At 38.5% G+C, this 23,900-nt stretch overlaps 3 protein-coding genes across 5 annotated transcripts in view; 1 reads left to right on the forward strand and 2 right to left on the reverse strand.

The window, feature by feature from the left end:
- The window catches only part of LOC134814472 (GMP synthase [glutamine-hydrolyzing]-like), a 38,435-nt gene extending 17,192 nt beyond the window's left edge, over positions 1-21,243 (forward strand). The window contains exons 7-20 of one of the 3 annotated variants that reach the window (XM_063822598.1): positions 2,592-2,703; positions 11,242-11,346; positions 12,297-12,315; positions 12,616-12,739; positions 12,974-13,141; positions 13,310-13,415; positions 15,446-15,567; positions 15,885-16,010; positions 16,656-16,777; positions 16,960-17,050; positions 17,175-17,272; positions 17,576-17,649; positions 19,787-19,853; positions 20,099-21,242. In XM_063822598.1, the coding sequence (XP_063678668.1) occupies positions 2,592-2,703; positions 11,242-11,346; positions 12,297-12,315; positions 12,616-12,739; positions 12,974-13,141; positions 13,310-13,415; positions 15,446-15,567; positions 15,885-16,010; positions 16,656-16,777; positions 16,960-17,050; positions 17,175-17,272; positions 17,576-17,649; positions 19,787-19,853; positions 20,099-20,171 (1,407 nt within the window). In that variant the 3' untranslated portion in view covers positions 20,172-21,242. Of the gene's footprint in view, positions 1-2,591; positions 2,704-11,241; positions 11,347-12,296; positions 12,316-12,511; positions 12,531-12,596; positions 12,740-12,973; positions 13,142-13,309; positions 13,416-15,445; positions 15,568-15,884; positions 16,011-16,655; positions 16,778-16,959; positions 17,051-17,174; positions 17,273-17,575; positions 17,650-19,786; positions 19,854-20,098 lie in introns of all 3 variants that reach the window. The other 2 variants (XM_063822599.1, XM_063822597.1) reach the window with 2 other exon arrangements.
- Positions 1-23,900, reverse strand: part of LOC134814474 (uncharacterized) — a 96,233-nt gene that overhangs the window by 66,762 nt on the left and 5,571 nt on the right. The gene's annotated exons all lie outside the window — the stretch shown is intronic.
- LOC134814316 (beta-1,3-galactosyltransferase 5-like) lies at positions 9,623-10,666 on the reverse strand. The gene is made up of 3 exons (XM_063822412.1): positions 10,470-10,666; positions 10,033-10,296; positions 9,623-9,856 (listed from the first exon to the last, which is right to left on the reverse strand). Exons 1-3 carry the CDS (start codon positions 10,659-10,661, stop codon positions 9,623-9,625), a joined length of 690 nt encoding a protein of 229 aa, XP_063678482.1. The 5' UTR covers positions 10,662-10,666.

Here is a 23,900-nt window from a genome sequence, read left to right on the forward strand (position 1 = left end):
GGCGTATACCGTAAAACTCGAAATGTACTGAACCAAAACGCGGCGTCAATGTAATCGCGGTATTTTTTTGCTCCGTCAAGAATAAAATGCAAAACTCACGAGAACGTTTGAAATTAATTTGCATTGTATAATATGTATTTATAGTTACAACCAGGTTACTCCTGGCTGGAGTTCTTACTGAATCACATTTGATCGTTATTTGATTTGAAATACTGAAGCACTCTCAACTGGCCTTTAAATGGACGACAATCTTAATTTTAAATTACGTATAACAAGCCTAATTGGCTGTTGTAACTGTAATTATTCAAATAATAAAGCAATTAAATAATAAAGCAATTAAAAAAATTCCGGAGCTTGTTAAAATTATTCAATTAATTCTGTTATGAGTGCACTGATCAGAGCATGCAGTGGATGGAAATCTAGCGTCCGTCCCACAAAAATACGGGCGCAATTCCTGATTATATAAAAAGTGGATACACAGTTCTGGATCCACTTCTTTATAACAAGAATTAAAATTGAAATACATTTCCCGATTAGTAAGTTTATAATTTGAAACTATCTAAAAACTGCACAACTACAATCTGACAACTATCGAGTGCCATATCTCCAGAAAATTCTAGTTTCATTAGGAAATGAACCTCTGGTGCTGTGCAAAACAAAAAGTGGCAGCTAGAATTGCAGTTCATTTAAAAAGCTCTGTTTAGGGGTACTTCACATACATAATCGCGTAATAAATTTGTTTGGCAATTTTTACTTAAAATTGTTAAATTTGAGTAGCTGTGAAGAATTTACAATCTTCATGCTATGATGCAAGTGTACGCATCAGTTGATTAAAAAAGATCTGTTTAGTAAGGTTTTATAGGTGTCGTTCATATTATATAAATACCATTACATAATCAATTTTCTGGAAATTCTTACTTAAAATTGTTAACTGAGTAGCTGTGGAAGAGAAAAATTCTCAAAATGTACGATATTTTTGCTATGATGCAAGTTCGTACTCCACCCGTAGTCAACCGTCATCATTTGGAAACCCCTCCCCCCTCGGCTGATAAAATAATATGTGAACGGCCCCCTTTAAGTTTTTTCTACAACTGAAAATTATAATTTTATAATAAAAGTTGTCATTGACGTTTATGATTAAAAATATTTGGCTTCACAAAATGCGTCGGGACAACAATTTATAACACTGCACATCGCCCAGTACAAGCGAGATTTGATTTGAGAAAAAATGTGACTATTATGTGACTTCTATAAGCAAAACTCTTCAAAGAGGAGTGGCCATAATGGTTTATTACTAATGACTTGTGCAGAAGATTTGTGGTATATATTTTTGATGGCAGTGTATTCAATTACATGAATACAATAACTTTCATGGAATTTTGCAAGGAATTATAATGTTGATGGTAAAGCACAAACTACAAAGAAAGCAGAGTATTTAATCTAAACTTAACGGCTATCATTACAAATCCTTTAATTTTGATATTAGCATACATAAAGATTAAAGGTATGCTAATATCTACATATCTAGATTCTAGAGGTCACTTAGATGAATTTAGAATCATTCTCCAAATGAAACATTCTTCAAATATTTATAATATCTCCGGTTTCGGTCCCTCAGTACCGGACTGTCGTACTAACAGATGTACATAATATAGTGTGAGTTAATAACAGTGAGAACTAGAATAGCTCATATATAGGCTCAAATAACAACTATATAACATGATATTATATTAGACTTAATTCGGAGGTCAGATCGAAATTCGTAACTGTTTTGCTGCTAATCGGGGGTGATATCTAGAATTTAGTTTCTATTCCATTCCTGTCACTCTTACCTAACAACAACTATAATCTATATATTTGAAATTAAAATTAAAATTTTCACACATTGTAAATTATAAACTCATCGTAAGTGTGTACTCATACTACTTAATTAAATTTAGCTAATTAAGAAAATTTATATATGAATCTGAATTTTCCCGGAATTTTTTCCGAACTGAAACAATGTGCCGAACTCAACGAACGTTTTACAAAATTTTACCGAACGCGAATTGCTCAACTATGATACTATTGCACTTGAGCAATGTAACAGCAACTCGTAGTAAATATTTAAGGTGTTATAAGTAATCAATTATCAAGTCTAAAAGCAAAACTTTTATAGCAGAATTTACATTGTTTGAAGAAGAACTGGTTGCAATTACTTGCTGAATAACTTCTTTTAAGTAAGGTACAATATAGTAATTATAGTAATCGTATTGCATTTTAAGTAAGGTACACTAAGCTATAGTAATTATAGTTATTGTATTGGATTTTAAGTAAGGTACACTATAGTAATTATTGTAATTATAATAATTGTATTGCATTTTAAGTAAGGTACGGCAACATTATAGTATAGAAGCTGCTTGTGTTCCTGCAGTGCTGTAAAAGAATAACTCTGGCTAACAAAATATGTGTTTATAAGCCCTGACCAGTATTTTAAACCAGGCTCAAATCATTAGGCGTAACGTGATCAAGTTAAGTGATGACGTCACGTAATATGATGACGTCACGTAATACGATGACATCACCAAATGTAACATTTCCCTACTTTACAGGCGTTATGTTTGGAGGATATACGGAGTAGTGTTCAAGACAGAACGGTGCTGGCTCTCCTGAGTGGCGGTGTTGATTCTACTGTCTTAGCTGCACTCCTCACTAAAGCACTAGGTTCGTGGTGGTTTAATAAATAATTTAGTTTATACTTTAATTTGTTAAATAAATTATACTTTAATTTATTTAATAAATAATTTAATTTATACTTTAATTTGTTTAATAAATTATACTTTAATTTATTATAACACAATATGTTTTATAATAACTTAATTTATAGTGCAATGTGTTTTATGATAATTTGATTTGATGGTTTAATAAATGTTTATTTTGTGGTTTTAATTAACGCAATTTAACCATGTTTAACAACACAACTATAATGGGACATTGGCTTAACTTGTCTACAAAATGATTCTGAATGTTGTCGAAGTAACGCACTTTAATACATTTTGTCAAGAGAAATCTTGATATAATAAATTTAAAAGAAATGTTTGAAGGCTACCAACTGTAAGTGTGATCATGTAAAAAGCTACGGAATTTAAAATATTGTAAATGGTATTTTTAGAATATTCGGCAAAAACTAACAATAGGGTAGGAGGGGGTAAAACGGACCACGGGGTAAAACGGACCAGGCCTGGGGTAAAACGGATCATAGCTGGGGTAAAACGGACCATTTCAATTTGACCTATTTAATAGACACTATGTCTACTGTAGTGGTTGCCAGTGTATTTTACCTGTGTATTAGAGTGCTAAAGCAGAATGGAGAATAATTCTAACTAAATTCTTCTTCGAGTCACGACACGAAAAGGTAAAGAAGGAACACTTCCCCATATTGCTCAATGAGTTGTTTAAGCACATGGCAGCACACCCAGGAAATGCTGTTAATGGTTTTTCAAAGAGCGGATTATGTCCACTAGACATGAGTCGAGTTCTTCAATCAAAGATAACTCTGAGTGAGACCATGGAGCCTCCAGAGCCAGAGCAGACTGAGATTGTATCGTCATCAGTACCTGATCAGAACCCTGGCCCCTCCTCAGCAACAGCCCAGGTTACACCGTCCTCTTCATCCCTGGACCAGAGCCCCTCTACCCATACTCTAAAAACCCCACTTACTCCTCGAAGTGCTCTACGAAATGCAATTGTGACGACATTAAAACCAAATCCCAGTAAGAGCACAATGAAGGCTTTAGAGCAAGGAAGAAAGGGACGTAAAAGGGTCCAAAAGAAAATAGGAGAATGTCTGACAGAGGAGGAATCATTGAAACGACTGAAACTTGAAGAGGAGGAAAGGGCCAAGAAATCTGCTGCAAAGAAGATCAAAAACGATGACAGAACACTTGTTGAACCTACACCATGAAAAAAGCCCAAGGCTGCTCTAAAGAAGAAGATATTACTTAGTAGTGACTCTGCAGAAGATAACTGCCCCGTCGTAGATTCTGATGACCTTAGCACTGGTGATTGTGAGGATGAAGATGTGGTAGTGCCGATTGAAGTGGGGTCTTATTTAACTTTTTAATTTACCAGTTCAATCATCTCTTAGAAAGTGCTTTTATTGATTTAGACAAGCTATCTTGACCAAACAGATCTACCCTTATCAAAATGGGGTAAAACGGACCATTTTTACAATTACTAAAGAATTACTTTATTTAGGCAATTACTATGAAAAAAAGGTCATAGAATGTGAGAACTAGGCATATATTTGCAATTATGGCTCGTAAAAGCAATCTACACGACAAAAAAATTGTGAATTTTTTTTGGGGTAAAACGGACCAAGGGCGTGGTTTTCTTGGTTAGAAAAGTTGAAGAACAGAAATTTGTATTGAATATTGTTTAGGACTTAGCCCCAAGTGCCTTAAATGTATTAACAAATCTAGATTAACAAAGAATGTGGAGTTATGTGTTGGTCCGTTTTACCCCATGCATGGGGTAAATCGGACCAGCTGACCAATTTTTTTGGAATGGGTGGTACACCTACTAAACGTTACACTCAAATTTTACTGTATACCTACCAATTTAGACAAAGGTCCAACTGGTAAATGGCATGTAACATTCTTCAACCAAGTCCTTCTGTTGAGGCAGGAAGTTTCAAAAACTAAAATATTGGTCCGTTTTACCCCCTCCTACCCTACCTTTGATACAATGAAAACACGTTCTCTTTTGTAGTTTGTAACATGCCAAGTTGCTGCCAGGCAACGACACATTGTATTATTCATGGCTCTTAACTAAGTAGCTAATAGCTTAAACTTGAACAATTCACGTTGACGTAGCACTTAGGGAGCGTTCACATTTTACGTCAGCAGCCGAGGGGAGGGGTGGGGGGGGTTGGAAAATACTGACGGGGGGGGGGGGGGGGGGGGGGGGTCTGAGCCTTGCTGACGTCAGCAAAAAATGCCTGAATTTTGGCAAACATGAAACATTTTTTATGATTCAAATTCGGTGTACTCCACACTTACCACTCGGCCTCGTTATATGATCTTGGAGTCGAGGCCTCCCCTTTGAGATGCAATCTTGGAAACAGGGAACCTGTGCCTGTATCGAGAATGACAAGATGGGATATGGTTGCAATGCTACTGCTAACTACAACTATATGTCTACTCTACAGTCATCCACCTTTTTTCAATCACCACAGTCGAGTTAATGTAACCAAACTCCAATTTCACTACAGCCGATATTTTAGCGGTTAACAAAACCCGTTAAAAATATTTCCTTGTGTTCTTAATAACGTCACACCCTGGACATTTTAATGTGGGGGATATTCGTCAAAAATGTCAATATTTTTTCATGTCCTGATATTTTTATGGTTTATGGAACGTGTAATGTCATTATGATTGTGTAAGAAAAGAATGATTGGACAATGGACGGGGGGGGGGCTTATTGCCTCATTTGAATTATAGACTAAATCATAATCCTCTCTTCCGTTGACTCCAGAGGTTGTTCTTCCTCCAAGTTCCCCTAGAATATGCTGCATCTGCTTTCCTTGCACGGTTAGACATAAAAAGCCATTTTGTCGGTGAATCTTCTTCCATTTTCAGGGTCAAACTCATGATTTTTACGTCGATTTGATAATTTATAACTAATATAATAAAAACTCAAGTTCCAAAAAAACAGTTTTTACAAAGCCTTAAAAGTAATAAAATATCTTTTTTCCTGAAAATGGTAAAAATTATAAGCGGGTCATACTAATAAGCGGGTCATACTTATCGTTTTCAATTTTCCACATTTACCCACATATTTCTTAGTATTAGTAATTCACGAATTTTATGATATCTTAAATTCTATTTATATATAATGCTAAATCGCTGTTCATGAGAAATTTTGTGATTCCGCGAGTTTTTGTCATCAGCTTTCCATCCATAATAAATGTTCAAAATTTTATCCATAGCAACAAATACACTAAATACTGCATATAATAAATAGAAAAAACTGTATTGATTTTACCTAAGCTAAGCAAAAGAACTAACAGTGCTGGGAACGACAGAGAAGAGTTTCAAGAGAAGAAATCTGCGGAAAGTCTTTATCGTCATAGTGTAGATATAAAAGTTTGACATGATATTCAGCACCATTAAGAAATAGCTTATTCTTTTGAACTTCTCATGAAACCATTCTGGTGGATCTTCAGTCATGAAACTTTCAACAATTGTAGTATAAATGCTGTACGGGAAAGTTGAAATGCAGTAGATGACAGCAGTGAGGACTACAGTGAGGGCTCCTTGCCATGGAACACTTCCTTGGACACGTCTAGCAGATATCCCTGCATCAGCTAGGTACTTCAGTGTAGGAACTGTTGTTCCTACGATAATTATGTTTGGAAGTAAAGCAGAAAGAAATCCAGTTAAGGGCAATATTTTGTTCCAAATATCAGAGTTATACCCGTATTGACAGTTGTAGATTATGTAATCGAAGTCAACATCATCCTTGTCTACAGCGGAGAAAAGTATTGGTAAGATAAGGTTGAAAGCCCAGATGAAGCTGCAAACTTGATGAGCTCTTTTTGTCGACCAACTTGCTGCTCGGAGAGGATATCTGAGTAGAAAGAACTTGCTTGTAGTGAGAACTGCGATGAGGGACATGCGATGAGGGACATACCAACAAGTAGTTGCCGACATATACCCGAGCATAGCAAAGTGTTTTTCCAAGGACCCACGAGTTGGCTAGCAAGGAGACTGCCCCAGAGAAGGGTGTACAGATAGTCGAAATGAGATCAGAAGCTGCAATGTGTTGAATAAGAGTCAGTATGAATTTGTTGACTTTGAAGGCGTCCTTCTGGAAGGATGCAAACAGAATCAGAGTATCTCCGATTAGACTTGACAAAACACCAAATAGATGATAGGCAGCCCAGGAATATCTCTCTGCATTGTTCTCTATCCCGAATCTGATATCCGAATATAGTTACTTGAAATGGTCATGAGAGGGACAAGTTGTTCATCAGCAGTATTGCCGTAAAACCACAATTGTAAAGATAAGCCAATTATGAAGTACTGAATTGTCAGATACAGCGGTCAATATTTTATGCACCACAAGGTACTAACTAGCAGTGATTGTCAGACAGAAAAGAATGAAATGTTCACTAGGTGCAACGTGCTAAAATGTCAAAATGTGCTAAAATGCGGTAAAAAGTGCTAAATGTGTCTAAGGACGGGCTGAGGACACGTACGAAACGCTGTATCTTCTTTTTCAGCTCAAGGAAGATATTGTCGCGTATTTTACATTTTTTAGTTCTTTGTTTTAGGAGAATTAGTGGGGGGGGGGGGGGGCTCATGTTTTTTGTCCGTTCGGTACCCTATATTTTCAAAACGGACAAAAAATAGAGCGGACAAAAACGGACAATAAGGACAAAAACGGACAAGAAATAACAAAAATGGAAAGAACATTTAGATGCTTCCTCCTCTTCCTCCTCCACCTCCTCCTCCTCTTCCTCCTCCTCCTCCTCTTCTTCCTCCTCCTCAGTCCTCTTCCTGGGTCCTCCTCCTGGGTCCTCCTCCTCCTTCTCCTCTTCAGTCTTTCTCCTCCTCAGTCTTCCTCCTCCTCCTCCTCCCTCTCAGTCGTCCTCCTCAGTCGTCCTCCTCAGCCATCCTCCTCAGTCCTCCTCAGTCCTCCTCCTCAGTCCTCCTCCTCCTCCCCCTCCTCAGTCCTCCTCCTTTTCATCCTCCTTCTCTTCCTCCTCATCCTTCCCCTTAGTCCTCTTCCTCCTCAGTCCTTCTCAGTCCTCCTCCTCAGTCCTCCCCCAGTCCCCCTCCTCCTCCTCCTCAGTTCTCCTCAGTCCTCCTTCTCAGTCCTCCTCAGTCCTCCTCCTCCCCAGTCTTCCTCCTGGGTCCTCCTCCTCCTCCTCCTCCTGGGTCCTCCTCCTGGGTCATCCTGATCCTCCTCAGTCTTCTTCCTCTTCCCCTCCTCAGTCCTCCTCCTACTCCTACTCCCCAGTCCTCCTCCTCCACAGTCCTCCTCCTCCTCCTCCTCATCAGTCCTCCTCCTCCTCATCAATCCTCTTCACCAGTCCTCCTTCTCCTTCTCCTCCTCCTTCTCCTTAGTCCTCCTCATCCTCCTCATCCACCTCCTTCCCCTCCTCATCATTCCTCATCAGTCGTCCTCCTCCGCCTCCCCTCCTCCTCCTCAGTCCCCCTCTTCAGTCCTCCTCCTCAGTCCTCATCCTCCTTCTCCTTAGTCCTCCTCAGTTTTACTCCTCCTCCTCCTCCCCCTCCTCCTCAGTTCTCCTTAGTCCTCCTCTTCCTCCTCCTCCTCCTCCTCATCCTCCTATTCAGTCCGCATCCTCGGTTCTCCTCAGTTCTCCTTTCTCAGTCCTCTTCCTCCTCAGTCTTCCTCCTCCTCCTCCTCAGCCCTCAGGTCCTCAGTCCTTCTCCTCCTGAGTCGTTCTTCTTCTCCTCCTCCTCCTCCTCCTCCTCCTCCTCCTCCTCCTCAGTCCCCTCCTCAGTCCCCCTCCTCAGTCCCCCTCCTCCTCTTCCTCACTTTCATCTCTCAATAATTTGTTCAATTTATAATTATTGTTGGTGTTATTGTTTACACAATTTATTGTTATACTAAAATGTTTTTAAACGTATTTGAGTCTGACTCAAAATGTGCTCAAGAATCTTTTGGCTTAACAGAGTTTCACTCTCCAGTAATAATAATATGGAAAAGTTGTTACATGATATTTTTCATTAAAAAATTCCCTTTTCATCCCTTTTTATGTTATTCTTTGTACCTAATTGAGGATTAAAAGTTTGAGAAAGGACCATGGTCATTAACCGGGCTACCCATTTCTGCAAATAGCCTGTTACAAATTGTGGAGAAAATTTAAATCAAAAGTTACAATTTTCGTCCGTTTTTGTCCGTTCGGTACCCTATTTTCTGAAAACGGACAAAATTGAACGGACAAAAAGTAAAAACGGACAAAAAATAACATGAGCCCTCCTACTCCTCCTACTTCTCCTCCTCCTACTTCTCCTCCTACTCCTCCTCGTACTTCTCCTCCTACTCCTCCTACTTCTCCTCCTCCTACTCCTCCTCCTACTCCTCCTCCTACTCCTCCTCCTACTCCTCCTCCTACTCCTCCTCCTACTTCTCCTCCTACTTCTCCTCCTACTCCTCCTCCTACTCCTCCTCCTACTTCTCCTCCTACTCCTCCTCCTACTTCTCCTACTCCTCCTCCTACTTCTCCTCCTACTTCTCCTCGTACTCCTCCTCGTACTTCTCCTCGTACTCCTCCTCCTACTTCTCCTCCTACTCCTCCTCCTACTTCTCATCCTACTCCTCCTACTCCTCCTCCTACTTCTCATCCTACTCCTCCTACTCCTCCTCCTACTTCTCCTCCTACTCCTCCTACTTCTCCTCCTACTCCTCCTCCTACTTCTCATCCTACTCCTCCTATTTCTCCTCCTACTCCTCCTCCTACTCCTCCTCCTCATACTCCTCCTAAGAACGTTTTAAAAATCGTACACAATCATATTCACAATAGCATGTACCATAACATGGCAATTAAATCTGATGACGAACTATAAATGTATAATTATTGAATCTACACTTGAAACGCTCGCGACCATCATTAACCCTTGGGCTCACTGCAGGGCACCCACACATCTGTCCTTATCTTCTCGTGCAGTACCTCGTGTTTCTTAGCCGTGCTATAAGAATGGTAAAACCAACCCACAAAAGGCCCACACTTGTAACCATAAACTTTAAGTTTGGGATTAGGCACAATTTGGACCTTGTACCCCAGCAGCTCTCTCAGTCTGTTTACCAGATACCCCGTGTACGCGTCCTCCGGTCTGAAGGGTACCTGGTGAACACAGCTGGGTAAAACAAGTTTGATATTCAGCACCATTAAGAATTAGCTTATCCTATTGAACTTCGCATGAAACCATTCTGGTGGATCTTCAGTCATGAAACTTTCAACAATTATAGTATAAATACTGTACGGAAAAGTCGAAATGCAGTACTAGGTCTGAAAAGTACCTGGTGAACAGAGCTAGGTAACTCCTGAAACTTGCTGGCCACATCACGTGAAAACACGTATCCTCCTCCGGAGCAGTATTTCCATTTAGGGTAACCATTGAAGTCTCCGTACTTCATGTTACAGTTGCCGGTGTAGTAGCGGTCACGTGGTAGAGCTATCAGGTCTGTGATCAGGACGGGCAGGTTGACGACGATGTCGTCGTCCGTTTTGACGATGTAGTCAAAGTCGTAGTGGTGGAGCGCCTGCTTGGTGCCCCAGAGTACCTTGGTACAAATGATTAATAAATCAAATAATTAATATGCATAAAATTAGTAAGCATAAAATTAGGAAACCCAAACCATACCCGTGACCGTAATTAAGAGAGGGCATAAAATTAAGAAACTGCGGGAAGGGGTTTCTTAATGTCCTGCTCTCTTGATTTCCTCTACTAATGTACCTTGTATTTGAGAGCGGTCTTGTGTTCTCTAAGATTGGATATCATGTACATATCGTCGTGTTCTTTAAGCTCGTCGTAAAACTCCTGGTCAAAATCACCGCTATCAGTGTAGGAGCCGAACAAGAACATTACCTTGATTCTCTTGTATTGTTCATCGATCGAGGTTAAGTTATTCCATCTATTAACGTTCATCCATGTTCGACGAATAGCATCCCTCACGTTAAAACGTTGCGGGTGTGACGGTATTAAGAACACAATGAAATATTTTTCACGGGTTCTGTTAACCGCTAAAATATCGGCTGTAGTTAAATTAGAGTTCGGTTTCATTAACTCGGGTGTGATGATTGAAACAGGTTGATAACTGTAGAGTAGACATATATTTGTAGTTAGCAGTAGTATTCCAACTATGTCCCATCTTGTCAAGTTTATTGATACCATGTCGCTGAAATAAGTACCTATGATCCTTTTAATTTAAAGATTTTAGTTTAATTCAAATTCAATTTGAGTCCGATTCAAGTTCAATAATTTAAGTTCAATTTAAAGAAGATTATAGCATATATCTAGTCAAACAAATGAAACTGCACAACATTAAAAGATGTCTGTTTTCGTGTTTCGCTTATTTGCAGAGCACCAATATTCAATACTTTACCATACATTGCACACATTAACATTACAGCATGTTATACTATTATAGTACAAACGTGAGGGTTCCACACTATTATTATAATAGTAATAACTATAATTATTATACAAATGACACTAACAATTACAGGTGCTGGACGTGTCCTAGCTATACACATTGACAATGGGCTGATGCGTAAGAATGAGAGCACTCTGGTGGTCAAAGCGCTGAAGGCCCTCGGTCTTGATGTAAAACGTGAGTCTGCTGTTGGTACCCATTTTCCTGCCCCGGAACATTGCTTCCCAGCAAGGACAAAAGAAAATCGCGATTATTTAGGCCAAAATCTCGAAAATCGAAGCGAAAGATAATGTTTTTGCACGAATAGAATTATGAATTAGGGGTGGACTGGTTTGTAGGGTAAATGTAATGACTTGCTAGTTGGTTTGTGTGTACGACTCAGATGCAGGGGTGGTTACTGTTGCCAGCATTATGGCATCCTTTGTATAAGTTTTTCACTATTGATTTGATTTGATTTGAAACTTTTACAAAATAGCAAGTATACAAATGTACAGCAATTCGAACAAACATATAAAATGGGCCGAAATGTATAAATGCTAAAAAGCGTGGGTCAGTGAAACAAGTACAAAGGACAACTTTCAGAACAGGAGTTTTTTGGCCGCCCAAAGTCTCAATAACATCATCTCCACCTAGTAATAAAATTATGAAATGTGAAAAGTGTGAAACAATCAAATAATAATGTATGTATATAAACTATGTTCGTAGAATTATTTCCTTTACCCTCATGAGTTTTTGTCCATATTGTGTTCGCAAAGGTATGCTATAAAGTTATAATATAGATTAATTGTCAACTGTCTTAACAATTGATCAATGTTCCCATTGTTCCAAATCTCACTTAACAAATTTGTCGTAGAGAATGGGAAAAATTATTTCCTTTACCCTCTGAGTTAAAGGAAATAACTCATGAGGGTTATTTCCTTTAACTCACGCGATTCCGCACGTGCCGCGATTTCCTTTTGACCTTGCTTCCCAGAGCCTCAGTAGAGTTAGAGTGAAGGTTTTGGTATGGGATTAGAGTTATGATTAGGGTTGGGATCAGAGTTAAGGATAGGGTCCTGGGCTACAAGCTTCTTAGGACTCTTTTATAACTATTTTACGTTCAGGTTCTTAAATCCTCCCTATTTTAGGTGTTGATTGCGCGTACAGGTTCCTAAATCCCCCCTATTTTAGGTGTTGATTGCGCGTACAGGTTCCTAAATCCCCCCTATTTCAGGTGTTGATTGCGCGTATAGGTTCCTAAATCCCCCCTATTTCAGGTGTTGATTGCGCGTACAGGTTCCTAAATCCCCCCTATTTCAGGTGTTGATTGCGCGTACAGGTTCCTAAATCCCCCCTATTTCAGGTGTTGATTGCGCGTACAGGTTCCTAAATCCCCCCTATTTCAGGTGTTATTGCGCGTACAGGTTCCTAAATCCTTCCTATTTCAGGTGTTGATTGCGCGTATAGGTTCCTAAACGGTAAGACGTGGGTGCACCTGGAGGGATGTAAGAACGCTCAGCTGAGTGAGTGTTTGAACACTGTGGTGGATCCTGAGCAGAAGAGGAGGATCATTGGAGATGTCTTTATGCAGGTATGATCAGTTTGTTACATTAATTATCTTGTATGTTTGATCTTATATTAAATTTATATTGTAGTTATTTCCCTTATTCGCTTCTTTTAACAATGATGTTTAATTTTATTCTTGAAGTAAATGGCTCACTGTTTTGCAACTGGCAAGTATTCATCGACTTCAAAGTTCAATCGGATAAAACAATCACCTTGGATTGCTTTTGATTATTTAACTAATTCATAATTAAAACCCTAGATAATGTCGGAGTTGCTAAACGATCTTGACAAAGACAAGTTTGTTCTGGCTCAAGGAACCTTAGCTCCTGATCTTATAGAGTCCGGGTCTAAACTATCCTCTTCCATGGCTGACACCATTAAAACTCATCACAATGACAGTCCTCTTGCTAGGGAGTTCAGGAATGCGGTAAGGTATTGTTCGCGACCTAAAGAATTTATAAAAATATTTATTATTACTAATATTAGTAACATGTGCTATATTATTATCTCTTGAAATTTCAAGGATTTATCTTCCTATTTGGGGATAATTTATGGAAAACAGCTAAGTTGTTTTGTTTAATTAAGTATCTTTCAGGGGAAAATAATAGAGCCTCTGAGAACATTTTATAAGGATGAGGTTAGGGAACTAGGGAGAGAATTGAGCCTTCCAGCTGAACTAGTTAACAGACACCCTTTCCCAGGTAATGTATTAGACAAGTGTTGTAGTGTTGTAGTGTTGTATTAAAGAAGTGTTGTAGTGAATTTTTTCCCTACTCTTGCCGAAGGCAAAAAGATCGTAGGGAATAAGTATTCGGGTTTGGATATATGAGGTGGCCCGATGGACCTGCGTTGATAACAAAAGTCTGCTCCTTCGCAATATAGACCACTCCCCTATCATTATGTGTAATGTGTATAGGAAGCGTCTGTTATGCTGCGCGCGACGCTAGCCATGTGTTAATTAATTACAGTGAAATTCCTCCTTCGCAAAGTTATCTTCCGCAATCTTCTGGATTCATTTATTGTTGATGCGCGGCGCTACATTCTTACATTGGTCAAATAAATCGTCAATTTTTACCATGCACGAATCCCACTCATTTATAAATAACATAGTATGTAAATATGTTGCACTTTTTTCCAGTCACACCTTTCACTCAAAAGAATTAAAGGTATACAAGTACATCGTAGGGAAAATTGATCGTGCGTGGTTTAACCGCGGCGAAATTCTTGTTATATCGATCTTTTTAGGTACATGTTATAACCAATCTGATGGATCCGATGTGGTAATTTTTGGAACGAATAACAATCATTCAGTATACCAAACATCTATCAAACCAACTATACTTTCAACAGCCTATTTAATTTGCCAACTTAACAACTATTAACGGTTCTTTTGCGATAGTCAAAACGCGACAACTAGCGCTGGCCGCTGGATGGCGACAACTAGCGCTATCCAGCGCTAGTTGTCGCCATCCAGCGCTAGTTGTCGCCATCCAGCGCTAGTTGTCGCCATCCAGCGCTAGTTGTCGCCATCCAGCGCTAGTTATCGAACTGTTTTCTGCGATGGCCAGTTGCGCTGGCCATCACAAACTATCGGGTGCGACAGTGTCGCATAGCCAGCGTTATCCAGCGCTAGTTGTCGACAACTGGATAGCGACAACTAGTGCTGGATGGCGACAACTAGCGCTGGATTGCGACAATTATCGAAAATTTATATTTTGCGCTGGATAGCGTTAACTATATTAACTATATTAACTATATTAACTATATTAACTATATTAACTATATTAACTATATTAACTATATTAACTATATTAACTATATTAACTATATTAACTATATTAACTATATTAACTATATTAACTATATTAACTATATTAACTATATTAACTATATTAACTATATTAACTACAGGGTGGGCCAAAAGTCAGTACCCATACGTTGGCCTTAATAGCTCCGCCGTGTTTTATATTTGAGAGATGTTGCAGATGGCATACTTTACTTACTGGTTCGAGGATTCCGTCGTCAAAATTTGAAAATTCGAATATTTTAGACCACGCCCATTCAATATTAAAACACCTATATTGTTTTCTCTGGACATGCTGAACGCCTAATTTTTTCAGAGACGGTAAATTATCAAATGTTGCATATGATCTGAAAACATGAGGCAAAACAGATTAGAAATGACGAAGTTATCAAGCATTTTCTGTATCTCGTTAACAAAATTGACTGGGTGATTATGTGACACCGTGACACGACACCTTAATTGGGCACCCTTAACAATTCCCATGTTTAACGGGGTAGTTAACGGGGTCACCTTATCACGTGATTAGGTAAACCAATCACCTGATCACACGTAATGAATAAACTCATTATGCTTCATATCTCGGTCATCTGAGAAGCTACAGTTCTAATTCTTTCAGGACAAACGTAATTCGAATGGCCAAACACAATTCAATAACATTTAGCTTGATCTGACTATCCAAACTATCAAATAAATGTGAAAATGAACCTCCATTTGAAAAAAATGAACGCGAATATTTTTCGAGTTGACAAATTCCTCGAACCAGTGGTGGTAGTAAGTCATACCAGAAAGAAGTATTTAAATTGGGCAATCAGTGACTGAGCTATAAAGGCCAACGTATGGGTACTGACTTTTGGCCCACCCTGTATATTAACTATATTAACTATATTAACTATATTAACTATATTAACTATATTAAAAACTTCTCAGGTCCAGGTTTGGGTCCCAGGATAATATGCCAGTTGGACCTTTACCCTTGGTATTTGGAGAATTATAACGACTTTAACAACCGACTCAACCTTATCTGCTCCTATCATCGACTTCGAACCACTGTTGGTTTCTGTTTTCTGTTTCTGTTTCTGTTTTCTGTTTGTTGGTTTCTGTTTTCTGTTTCTGTTTCTGTTTTCTGTTTGTTGGTTTCTGTTTTCTGTTTTCTGTTTTCTGTTTTCTGTTTTTGTTTTCTGTTTTCTGTTTTCTGTTTCCATGAAGGATAGTCCTTTAATGAACTTCCATTTAAAATAATTATTATAGTTATTTTATGGGGGAAGATTCAAACAAGGCATACTTTTGCTTTTACAAATATATATGACAAATTTTCTCTCTTTTTTATTAACCAATTAATAACAGAAACACCTTTTTCTCTCCTCAGCAATCTCAGATGTTAAATAGCTTAGAGGCCCAGCTGACGGACGCTAAGAGGGAATTCCTGATCAGTTTAAAGGACCATCCTAGAATATACCCAGTGTTACTGCCCGTCAGAACTGTGGGGGTACAGGTAAATCCTAGAATATACCCAGTGTTACTGCCCGTCAGAACTGTGGGGGTACAGGTAAATCATAGAATATACCCAGTGTTACTGCCCGTCAGAACTGTGGGGGTACAGGTAAATCCTAGAATATACCCAGTGTTACTGCCCGTCAGAACTGTGGGGGTACAGGTAAATCATAGAATATACCCAGTGTTACTGCCCGTCAGAACTGTGGGGGTCCAGGTAAATCATAGAATATACCCAGTGTTACTGCCCGTCAGAACTGTGGGGGTCCAGGTAAATCATAGAATATACCCAGTGTTACTGCCCGTCAGAACTGTGGGGGTCCAGGTAAATCATAGAATATACCCAGTGTTACTGCCCGTCAGAACTGTAGGGGTCCAGGTAAATCATAGAATATACCCAGTGTTACTGCCCGTCAGAACTGTGGGGGTCAAGGTAAATCATAGAATATACCCAGTGTTACTGCCCGTCAGAACTGTGGGGGTCCAGGTAAATCATAGAATATACCCAGTGTTACTGCCCGTCAGAACTGTGGGGGTACAGGTAAATTCTAACTTATCAGCTGGGGAGAACATACAGTTAATTAGTTAATTAATTAACTAATTAAATTACTAATTAATTAATCAATTAACCGTCTCCACTGTCCAGGGTGACGGGAGGACGTACAGTTACGCTGCAGCCTTCAGTTGTGAAACAGGAGCTCAAGTTAAGTGGGATGTCCTCAGTCATCTCACGAAGCTAGTCACAATGCTCTGTCCTAATGTTAACAGGTTATTTTATAGTCTAAATAATATTTATTATTTATATATCTAAAGATTATATTATTCAATCATTATATTATTATTATAATTTTGTACATTTTGTGAGGTCGGAAAAATCGGAAAAATCAGGGGGAGGGGGGGGGGGTAATGTTATAATTGTTGGCCGATCATCTAACCTCCACACTGTCCAGATGCTGTTTCGTGTTCGGTGACAAGATTGAGGGACCAGTACGTGACATAACACCAACACTCCTTAACCCCGGTGCTATCTCTAGACTCAGGGTAAGTGACGTCATCATAGTCCCTCGTGACGTCATATAATATTAAAAATGTTTTGTGACGTCACAAATTATATTAATGATGAAATTAAAGTGGAACTAATGTCACGTGATCACTGATCACTCAGGAAGCAGACAGTGCCGCTATGGACATGTTGAGACAGCACGACGCTCTGAAACTGGTCAGTCAGATGCCAGTAGTGCTCCTTCCTCTCCACTTTGACCGGTAAATATCTCTCTGACTATAACCACGTGACTATAACCAATAACCATTCAACGATAACATTATTAACATAATTTATTTTTAGGTTCAGAACATCTCGCTTACCTATTGTTCGTCTTCTTCTAATCTCAGTTGCGACAATTTAAGAGCAAACCGCATAACTAATTGATTAATTCACTTAATTAATCTAATAATTAATAAACTAACTTAATAAACTAATTAATTTTAAACTAAAATAACTACCTTATTACTAATCAGCTCAAGTAATTAACTAATTACAGATAATTATATACTGTTTACCGTCAGAGCAAGTCGTCATGACCCCTCGACAAAGCACTCGATAGTTCTTCGGCCCTTCGTTACCTCGGACTTCATGACAGGTATACTACAATTCGATTAATTAATGTACAATTAGCGTTAATTAGTAAACTTTTAGTAAAGTAATTTTCATTAAGTAGGGCAGTAGGGGAATGTGTCAATATGTATGGAATTTGTGCACACCAAGTTTCCAGTCCTTATCACTTCTTGATTTCTCGAAAATTGCTGTTCTGTTATGATGCTTCCTCACGAACTTAACAAAGGGTCTCAATATTCGGAACCGACTTTTTAGTTTTTTCTGATAGAGATGAGTAAGTTCTATTAGTTACTCTTAGTCCCATCGAAAAATTTTGTTCCTGAACCAAAAGGTCAGCGCTGATGGGTAACTAGTAATTGTATTGTGCTAGCGATTTTACATCGCGCGTTCTGAATATCGAGTCTTATCTATACGCGTAGTTAATCGAAAATCTCTCTTCTCCAACAGTTTTTAATCAATCACCCTGAAATTTCCAGGATAATATGCTTTAAGGAATATTTAAAAGAGATTGTCTAGACAGAATTTTTTTCCCGATCCATGACTCAAAGTGCCGACTCATAATTGATAGAGTATTATTTCGATTTTCGAGTTAGTATTACTATTTTGCACAGATCCGTTGTCATATCAGGTTGCATAAACAATAAACATAATATGGTTACATAGAAATATACAAGATTTTCAAATTCAATATGGAATTAACTGGGCGGTGCTCGGCCTATAATCACTCCGCCATATCTGCATGCTTAAAAACAGATTGTATGAAATAAGACAAAATACGCCGTCACGGATTGGGAAATTGAGCGGCCATCCACAAAAGAAAAGCGACCGCATTTCTTGTTTTATAGATTTTGAAAATCTTGGACCTTTGCCATAAATAATGTCAATAGCAGATGTAATTTCTGAGAAGCGTGACTGACTTTTTTGTGCAGATACTTAACAATATATGTTAAATCATATTTTTAATCATATTTAAAAATTCGATTATTTACCGACAAAATTCTGTTAAAATAAACGTGAAACAAAATTAAAGTGGAAAAAGTCACATTTTTTATGGAACACCCTGCACATGATGTAAATTTGTCCTCAAAAGTTTTCTTTGAACTTAACAAATTTGTTTCCGGGGTTTTATTTTTATTTTATTGAAATTCATACGGGTTTTACGATTAACCTAACGAGTTCCGAATTTTAAAACACCAGACCGTACATATAATCACCTCAAAAGATAAGCCGCGTTCATATTCAACTGAGCGCATGCTCTAACGATTCCTCCACCTAACCATTCTGAAATTCCCACCGCCACCTAATGTGTCCATTTCTTAACCTTGTGCCACAAGTAATGTTCTGTCTGCTATCCCTCTTCCTCTCGGTTGCTACTGCCATTGAACCAGTTCCTGTCACCAACTCCCCAGTTATTGTCGCCACCTCACCGGTATGTCCGGTATGCCGTGACTACTCCGCTCTCATCATCAAATACACCAGCTCTTATCCCCGGATTACCCTCCCCTTTCCTCCCACCATAATCCGGTCATGTGTCCGTACTCTCGGCTCCCCTTACAACACCCCCTGTTCTGACGGTAAAGTTTGCAAGATATTTAACGCGTGGCGCTGGACGGAGGTTGATCACGTGACGTATGAAGATGAGGATGTCACGCAGATTGGGTGCTATTATTCCTCGGAAACTTGTGAGACGGAGTTCGCGGGTTTCCAGTGCTCCGCTTTTCTTTACTCGTCTCTCTTGAAAAATGATGGATAGCTGTCGTTTTGATTGGGTGTGAATTATCCAAAATGGACTGATTTGTAAATTTTAAAAACAATCTTAGTCTTTTAACTTAAATATACATAGTATATTATACATGTTAAAATAAAGCACGGACCAGTTTTTGATTTACGAGTTTTTATGTGCGCGTCGCAAACTTTTCAAATTATTCCTATTCGAGATTCGAGTGTATTATTTATATTGTTTTGCTTCATTGAGCTTTATTGAGCTTTATTGAGCTTACTTCTGAGTTTCAATCTGTTGTCCATTTACCATTATCTCTGAAATTTTAACAAAATTGCAAATGATGTTCGAATCATCTCAAAACTTTACAATATAATCTAAATCTTAATCATATTTGTATCTTTAACTTTTGAACCACAATACACATGGTCCAACATTTCAGGCTCAGCAGCTATACCTGGCAAACACATACCTGAACCTGTGGTGAACGACATTGTAGCTGCAGTCAGGTTAGTACATTGATTCAAGTGGCAAAGATGGCACCCTCCTCCCCCTCCCCCGAATTGTTATTCATAACTCTCACTGATTCAACTTAAAACGAATACACGATTATATGTATAAGTAGAGTGCTGAGTCTCTCTTCCTCCTTCTCCTTTTACCCTCCCCGCCCTCACCTCATCTCCCTCCTCCTTTCCCCCTCCTTTCCTCTCTCCCTACCCTATTTATCTAACTAAACTAAAACTGTCTGTTTCAGTGGAGTGTTGGGTATCTCTCGAGTAATGTACGATCTGACAGATAAACCCCCTGGTACCACCGAGTGGGAATAGTCTCCCCACTCCTGCGACCACCTGCACTCGCAAATATACGCAATCGTGAAACTATGCACTCGCGAAAACATGCACTTGCGAAAACGTGCACTCCTTGCAAATCTGTGGACTCGCTTGAGTGTTTCAGTATTATTACTGTTTAAAGCAACTAATTTGTTCTTGGAATCGTTGGATTATATTATGCCTACCGGAAATGTATGTTTACTTTTGGGGGTTAACTTATAGGTATCTTGTTGTATAAAATGGGTAAACTTTGCTTTTTCTACGAGAAAAGGATTATTTGCAATATGAATTAGTGAAAGTTCACGCTCGTCGGGTAGATGTGTCATCCCTCATGTTGACAATTCATCGAAAACTATTTTGAATGTCATAATTTGGGGCGAAAGTTCTAGATACATATAGGACTTATTTCTCATTGATTCCCATTTGAAATTCTTTTCTTTTCTTCTGCTACCTCCTGAACTTTGGGTGGTATTGACCTGACACATTGGGATACTTGGGATAATTGGGATAATTGGAATAATTGGGATAATGGGATACTTATAGGGTTAATGCTTAGACCGAGTGTGAAGATATGGTGCAGGACAGCGTGAATTTATCACTGATCCAGTCTAGAGTTGTGAAATAGCTTTGTTTTGAAAAGTGGCATGTTAATGGTTTCCTATGAAACTTAACAAAATCCAAGCATTTGCGATTATGTTATTCACAAGATTGAACCCCGAATGGATAATGAATTGCTAAGTTTTCTGATTTGTAGCTTATTGTTTTTGTAAAAAGTGTGTTACCGCTTGGATTTTGTTGTTGATATCGCAAAGAATTACAGGATTGTCGAAACATACTAATCTACGATTATTTCCTTCTTTGCACAATTTGTATTTTCTGGAAAAACTAGATTCCAGAAGATGTATCGAGTTTGTACCGAAGAAAAAAAAGAGGTAGAATTAACCATATTTTAAGCGCCCATGTGCTCCGTGTTTTAAGTTTCACGGCGTTCGATTCTAGGTATTTTAAGTCGTTTTGACACGAGCAGTTGCCTTATAATATTAATACGCATTTGTTATTACGACGTTTAAATCTCGTTTCATTTTACTCTTTATATCAGAATGCCACGCAAAGTTATTTTACGTGATATTCTGAATTAAATTATTATTGATGCGCGGCGCGCTGAACTCATCGAGTAATCTTTAATTTCGCCATGTACATTGACGGACTGCAAGAAACAGCGGGTAATATTGCTAAATACTGTGGGCTTGAAGATGAAAAGAAAACAGAGATCATGGTTTTTGGGAAACAGGAAAGATACGTCTCAGCACCCACTCGGAATGGTAATACTGTACTGTCATGACGTGTCATCTTCATTAACGGGTGTTACTCGTCGCGTAAGACTAAGTTATTTGTTCCAAATATTACCGTCGACGGGTCCAACTCGGCGCGCGTCCTGGTCACTGGTAGGATATAAACCTACAACATTTTCACAACACCCTGCGTCAATTAAAATTGCGAACGATCATATAAATATTATGTTATAAATATATTATAATGTAAATGTTTATGTTGACGCTAAACCACTGCAGAAGGGTCGTTAGTTGTAGAACACTGCCGGAATCAACCTTTTTCGTCACCATTTGGCATTCACGTCTGTATCCAGGATTGAGAGGCGGTTCTTTTGCATATATTATTGGAATATTTAGTTGTACGTGTAGCTTTTCCAGAAAACTCATAACTCAGCGTCCCAAGCTAATTCTCATTTAACCCCAAAATTGGAACTGCAGAGTATTGACTACAAGTACAAGCTCACAAGTGTTAGACATTAGAATTGGTCCGAAATGGTTTATCGATTAAATTTAAGTATAACTATACAGAGGAACTGTATAACATTAATAACAAGTGTTTGAATTGGTCCGAAATGGTTTATGTCGATCAAGTCCACATGTATAAACACACTGTATACGGTAAGATTTTAAATATTCCCAGACATGAAATTGGATGTGGAGACTTTTTATACATGTTCACATGTTTTGATGTTTTCTCTCCAATGTGCCTATGGTGAACATTTCATTTCTGTCCAATAATTCAGCTAGTTCACAACACTGGAATAATTTCCTGGATCACCGCTGTTTAAAATGATCACGTGAGAGCGAAAACATAATCACGTGAACTGGCAGCGTGAGAAAATCGCCACATTTGATATTAAATAATATGGGGTCGTTCGCAGATAGCTATTGTGTCAAAATTGTGTAATTTTGACAGAATAGCTATCTGCTTATATGTGTAAATTTAAAACGGATTACGGAGGGGGGGGGGGGGGGGGGTAAAAATGTTCCAAACAATTATTACGTAATATGTGAACGACCCCTACAAATTATTCAGTTATATTACTTCCTTGAGATAACTTTGCGATTTTCTACAAAATATCAAATATATCTATATTAAAATGTATTAAATAATGATTGATGTCAGATCATCAGCGGTGCTAAAATCAAAATCCAAAGTCCAATTAATTAGAAGAAATCCGTTACCACTACCAGTAAATTCATTAAAACCAAAAAATATCAATACGTTAGCCGTTAATTGTTAATGACACTAGGGGGTTTTAAAATGACAAAGTTTTTAACGTACGCAGTAAACCACTTCAGTTCGCAGTAAACCACTTAGCATTTGTATCGTTTTTAGCTTGTTATCAGCAGTCGTTATCTGCAAGTGTTACACACCACGCTAACCTGATGAATTTCTCTGTGGACTTACTACACACAGTGGAAAAGGATATGCAATCGGAGATCGGAAAGCTCATGAAAGCCGTGAATGTCTCGTCATTCTCTGATATCAACCAGGGTGTTCTACAAAAACTGCTTAAGGGTCCGCTTGTAAATTTCCTCAGCAGCATAGTAAATTTAATGGACATCAATATGAAGCTATGCAAGTCTGCAGCCAGCAAGATAGATCAGATGAAAACAGAACAGATAGACATGCAAAAGCAGCTGATAAACAGACAGCAGAATCAGATCGAATCGGTGCAGAAAACTGTAAAGAATGAATTGAAAAGTTGGGCAGATGTCGTCAAGAAGAATAGCGCCCAAAACAATCAGCTGACAACAAAAACTGTGAAAGAAGCCGTGCGATCAGTGAATAAAGAAGAAGAAAGATCGAGAAACTTGATTATTTACGGTTTGAAGGAGACGGAAGAAGGGGAGTGGGAGGACGTATTAGAGATGGACCCTCTCCCGGACTTTTTCAAGTCAGTTTTTGCTGAGGCCAACTGTCATTTTCCTGACACGGATGAGATATGCAGGATTGGGAAGAAAGTTCCTGAGAAAACGCGACCGATCAAAGTTCAGTTACAAAGCTCTAGCGATGTGGACATTATACTAAGAAACGCACACAAACTTAAAACAAGTGATGATTTTAAGTCAGTTTATCTTGCACCGGATAGGACAAGGGAGCAGAGAATACTACACAGTGGACTTGTCAAACAGATGAAAGAACTAATAAAGCAGGACAATAGCAAGCGTTATTTTATCAGAGACAATAAAGTTAATTGTGTTAGTGAGAACTAGAGCCTTATCTACAAGTATTCTGACTTGTTATCAGAATTTATGAACTTTAATATGTTATGTTCACTTTCGTTATCTACGTGGTGATACAGTGTAGTTTTTACATAGTTAGTATTTTAATCTGGTGTAAGTGGTGGCCGTTGTAGTCTAATTAACCGTTTTTAACGAGTTTTTTTAC

This window comes from Bolinopsis microptera, chromosome 4 (assembly GCF_026151205.1).
Source record: "Bolinopsis microptera isolate Bmic1 chromosome 4, MBARI_Bmic_1.0, whole genome shotgun sequence".
Classification (NCBI taxonomy): domain Eukaryota; kingdom Metazoa; phylum Ctenophora; class Tentaculata; order Lobata; family Bolinopsidae; genus Bolinopsis; species Bolinopsis microptera.

Bases quoted from the DNA above. Each gene is read 5' to 3' on its own strand.
- LOC134814316 (XM_063822412.1), bottom strand. From the start codon at position 10,661: ATGAACGTTAATAGATGGAATAACTTAACCTCGATCGATGAACAATAC. The intron at 10,297-10,469 runs GTACATTAGTAG...ATTTGTACCAAG, and splicing joins AGACCGCTCTCAAATACAAG to GTACTCTGGGGCACCAAGCA. The intron at 9,857-10,032 runs GTACTTTTCAGA...TGTGTTCACCAG, and splicing joins TACCTAGCTCTGTTCACCAG to GTACCCTTCAGACCGGAGGA.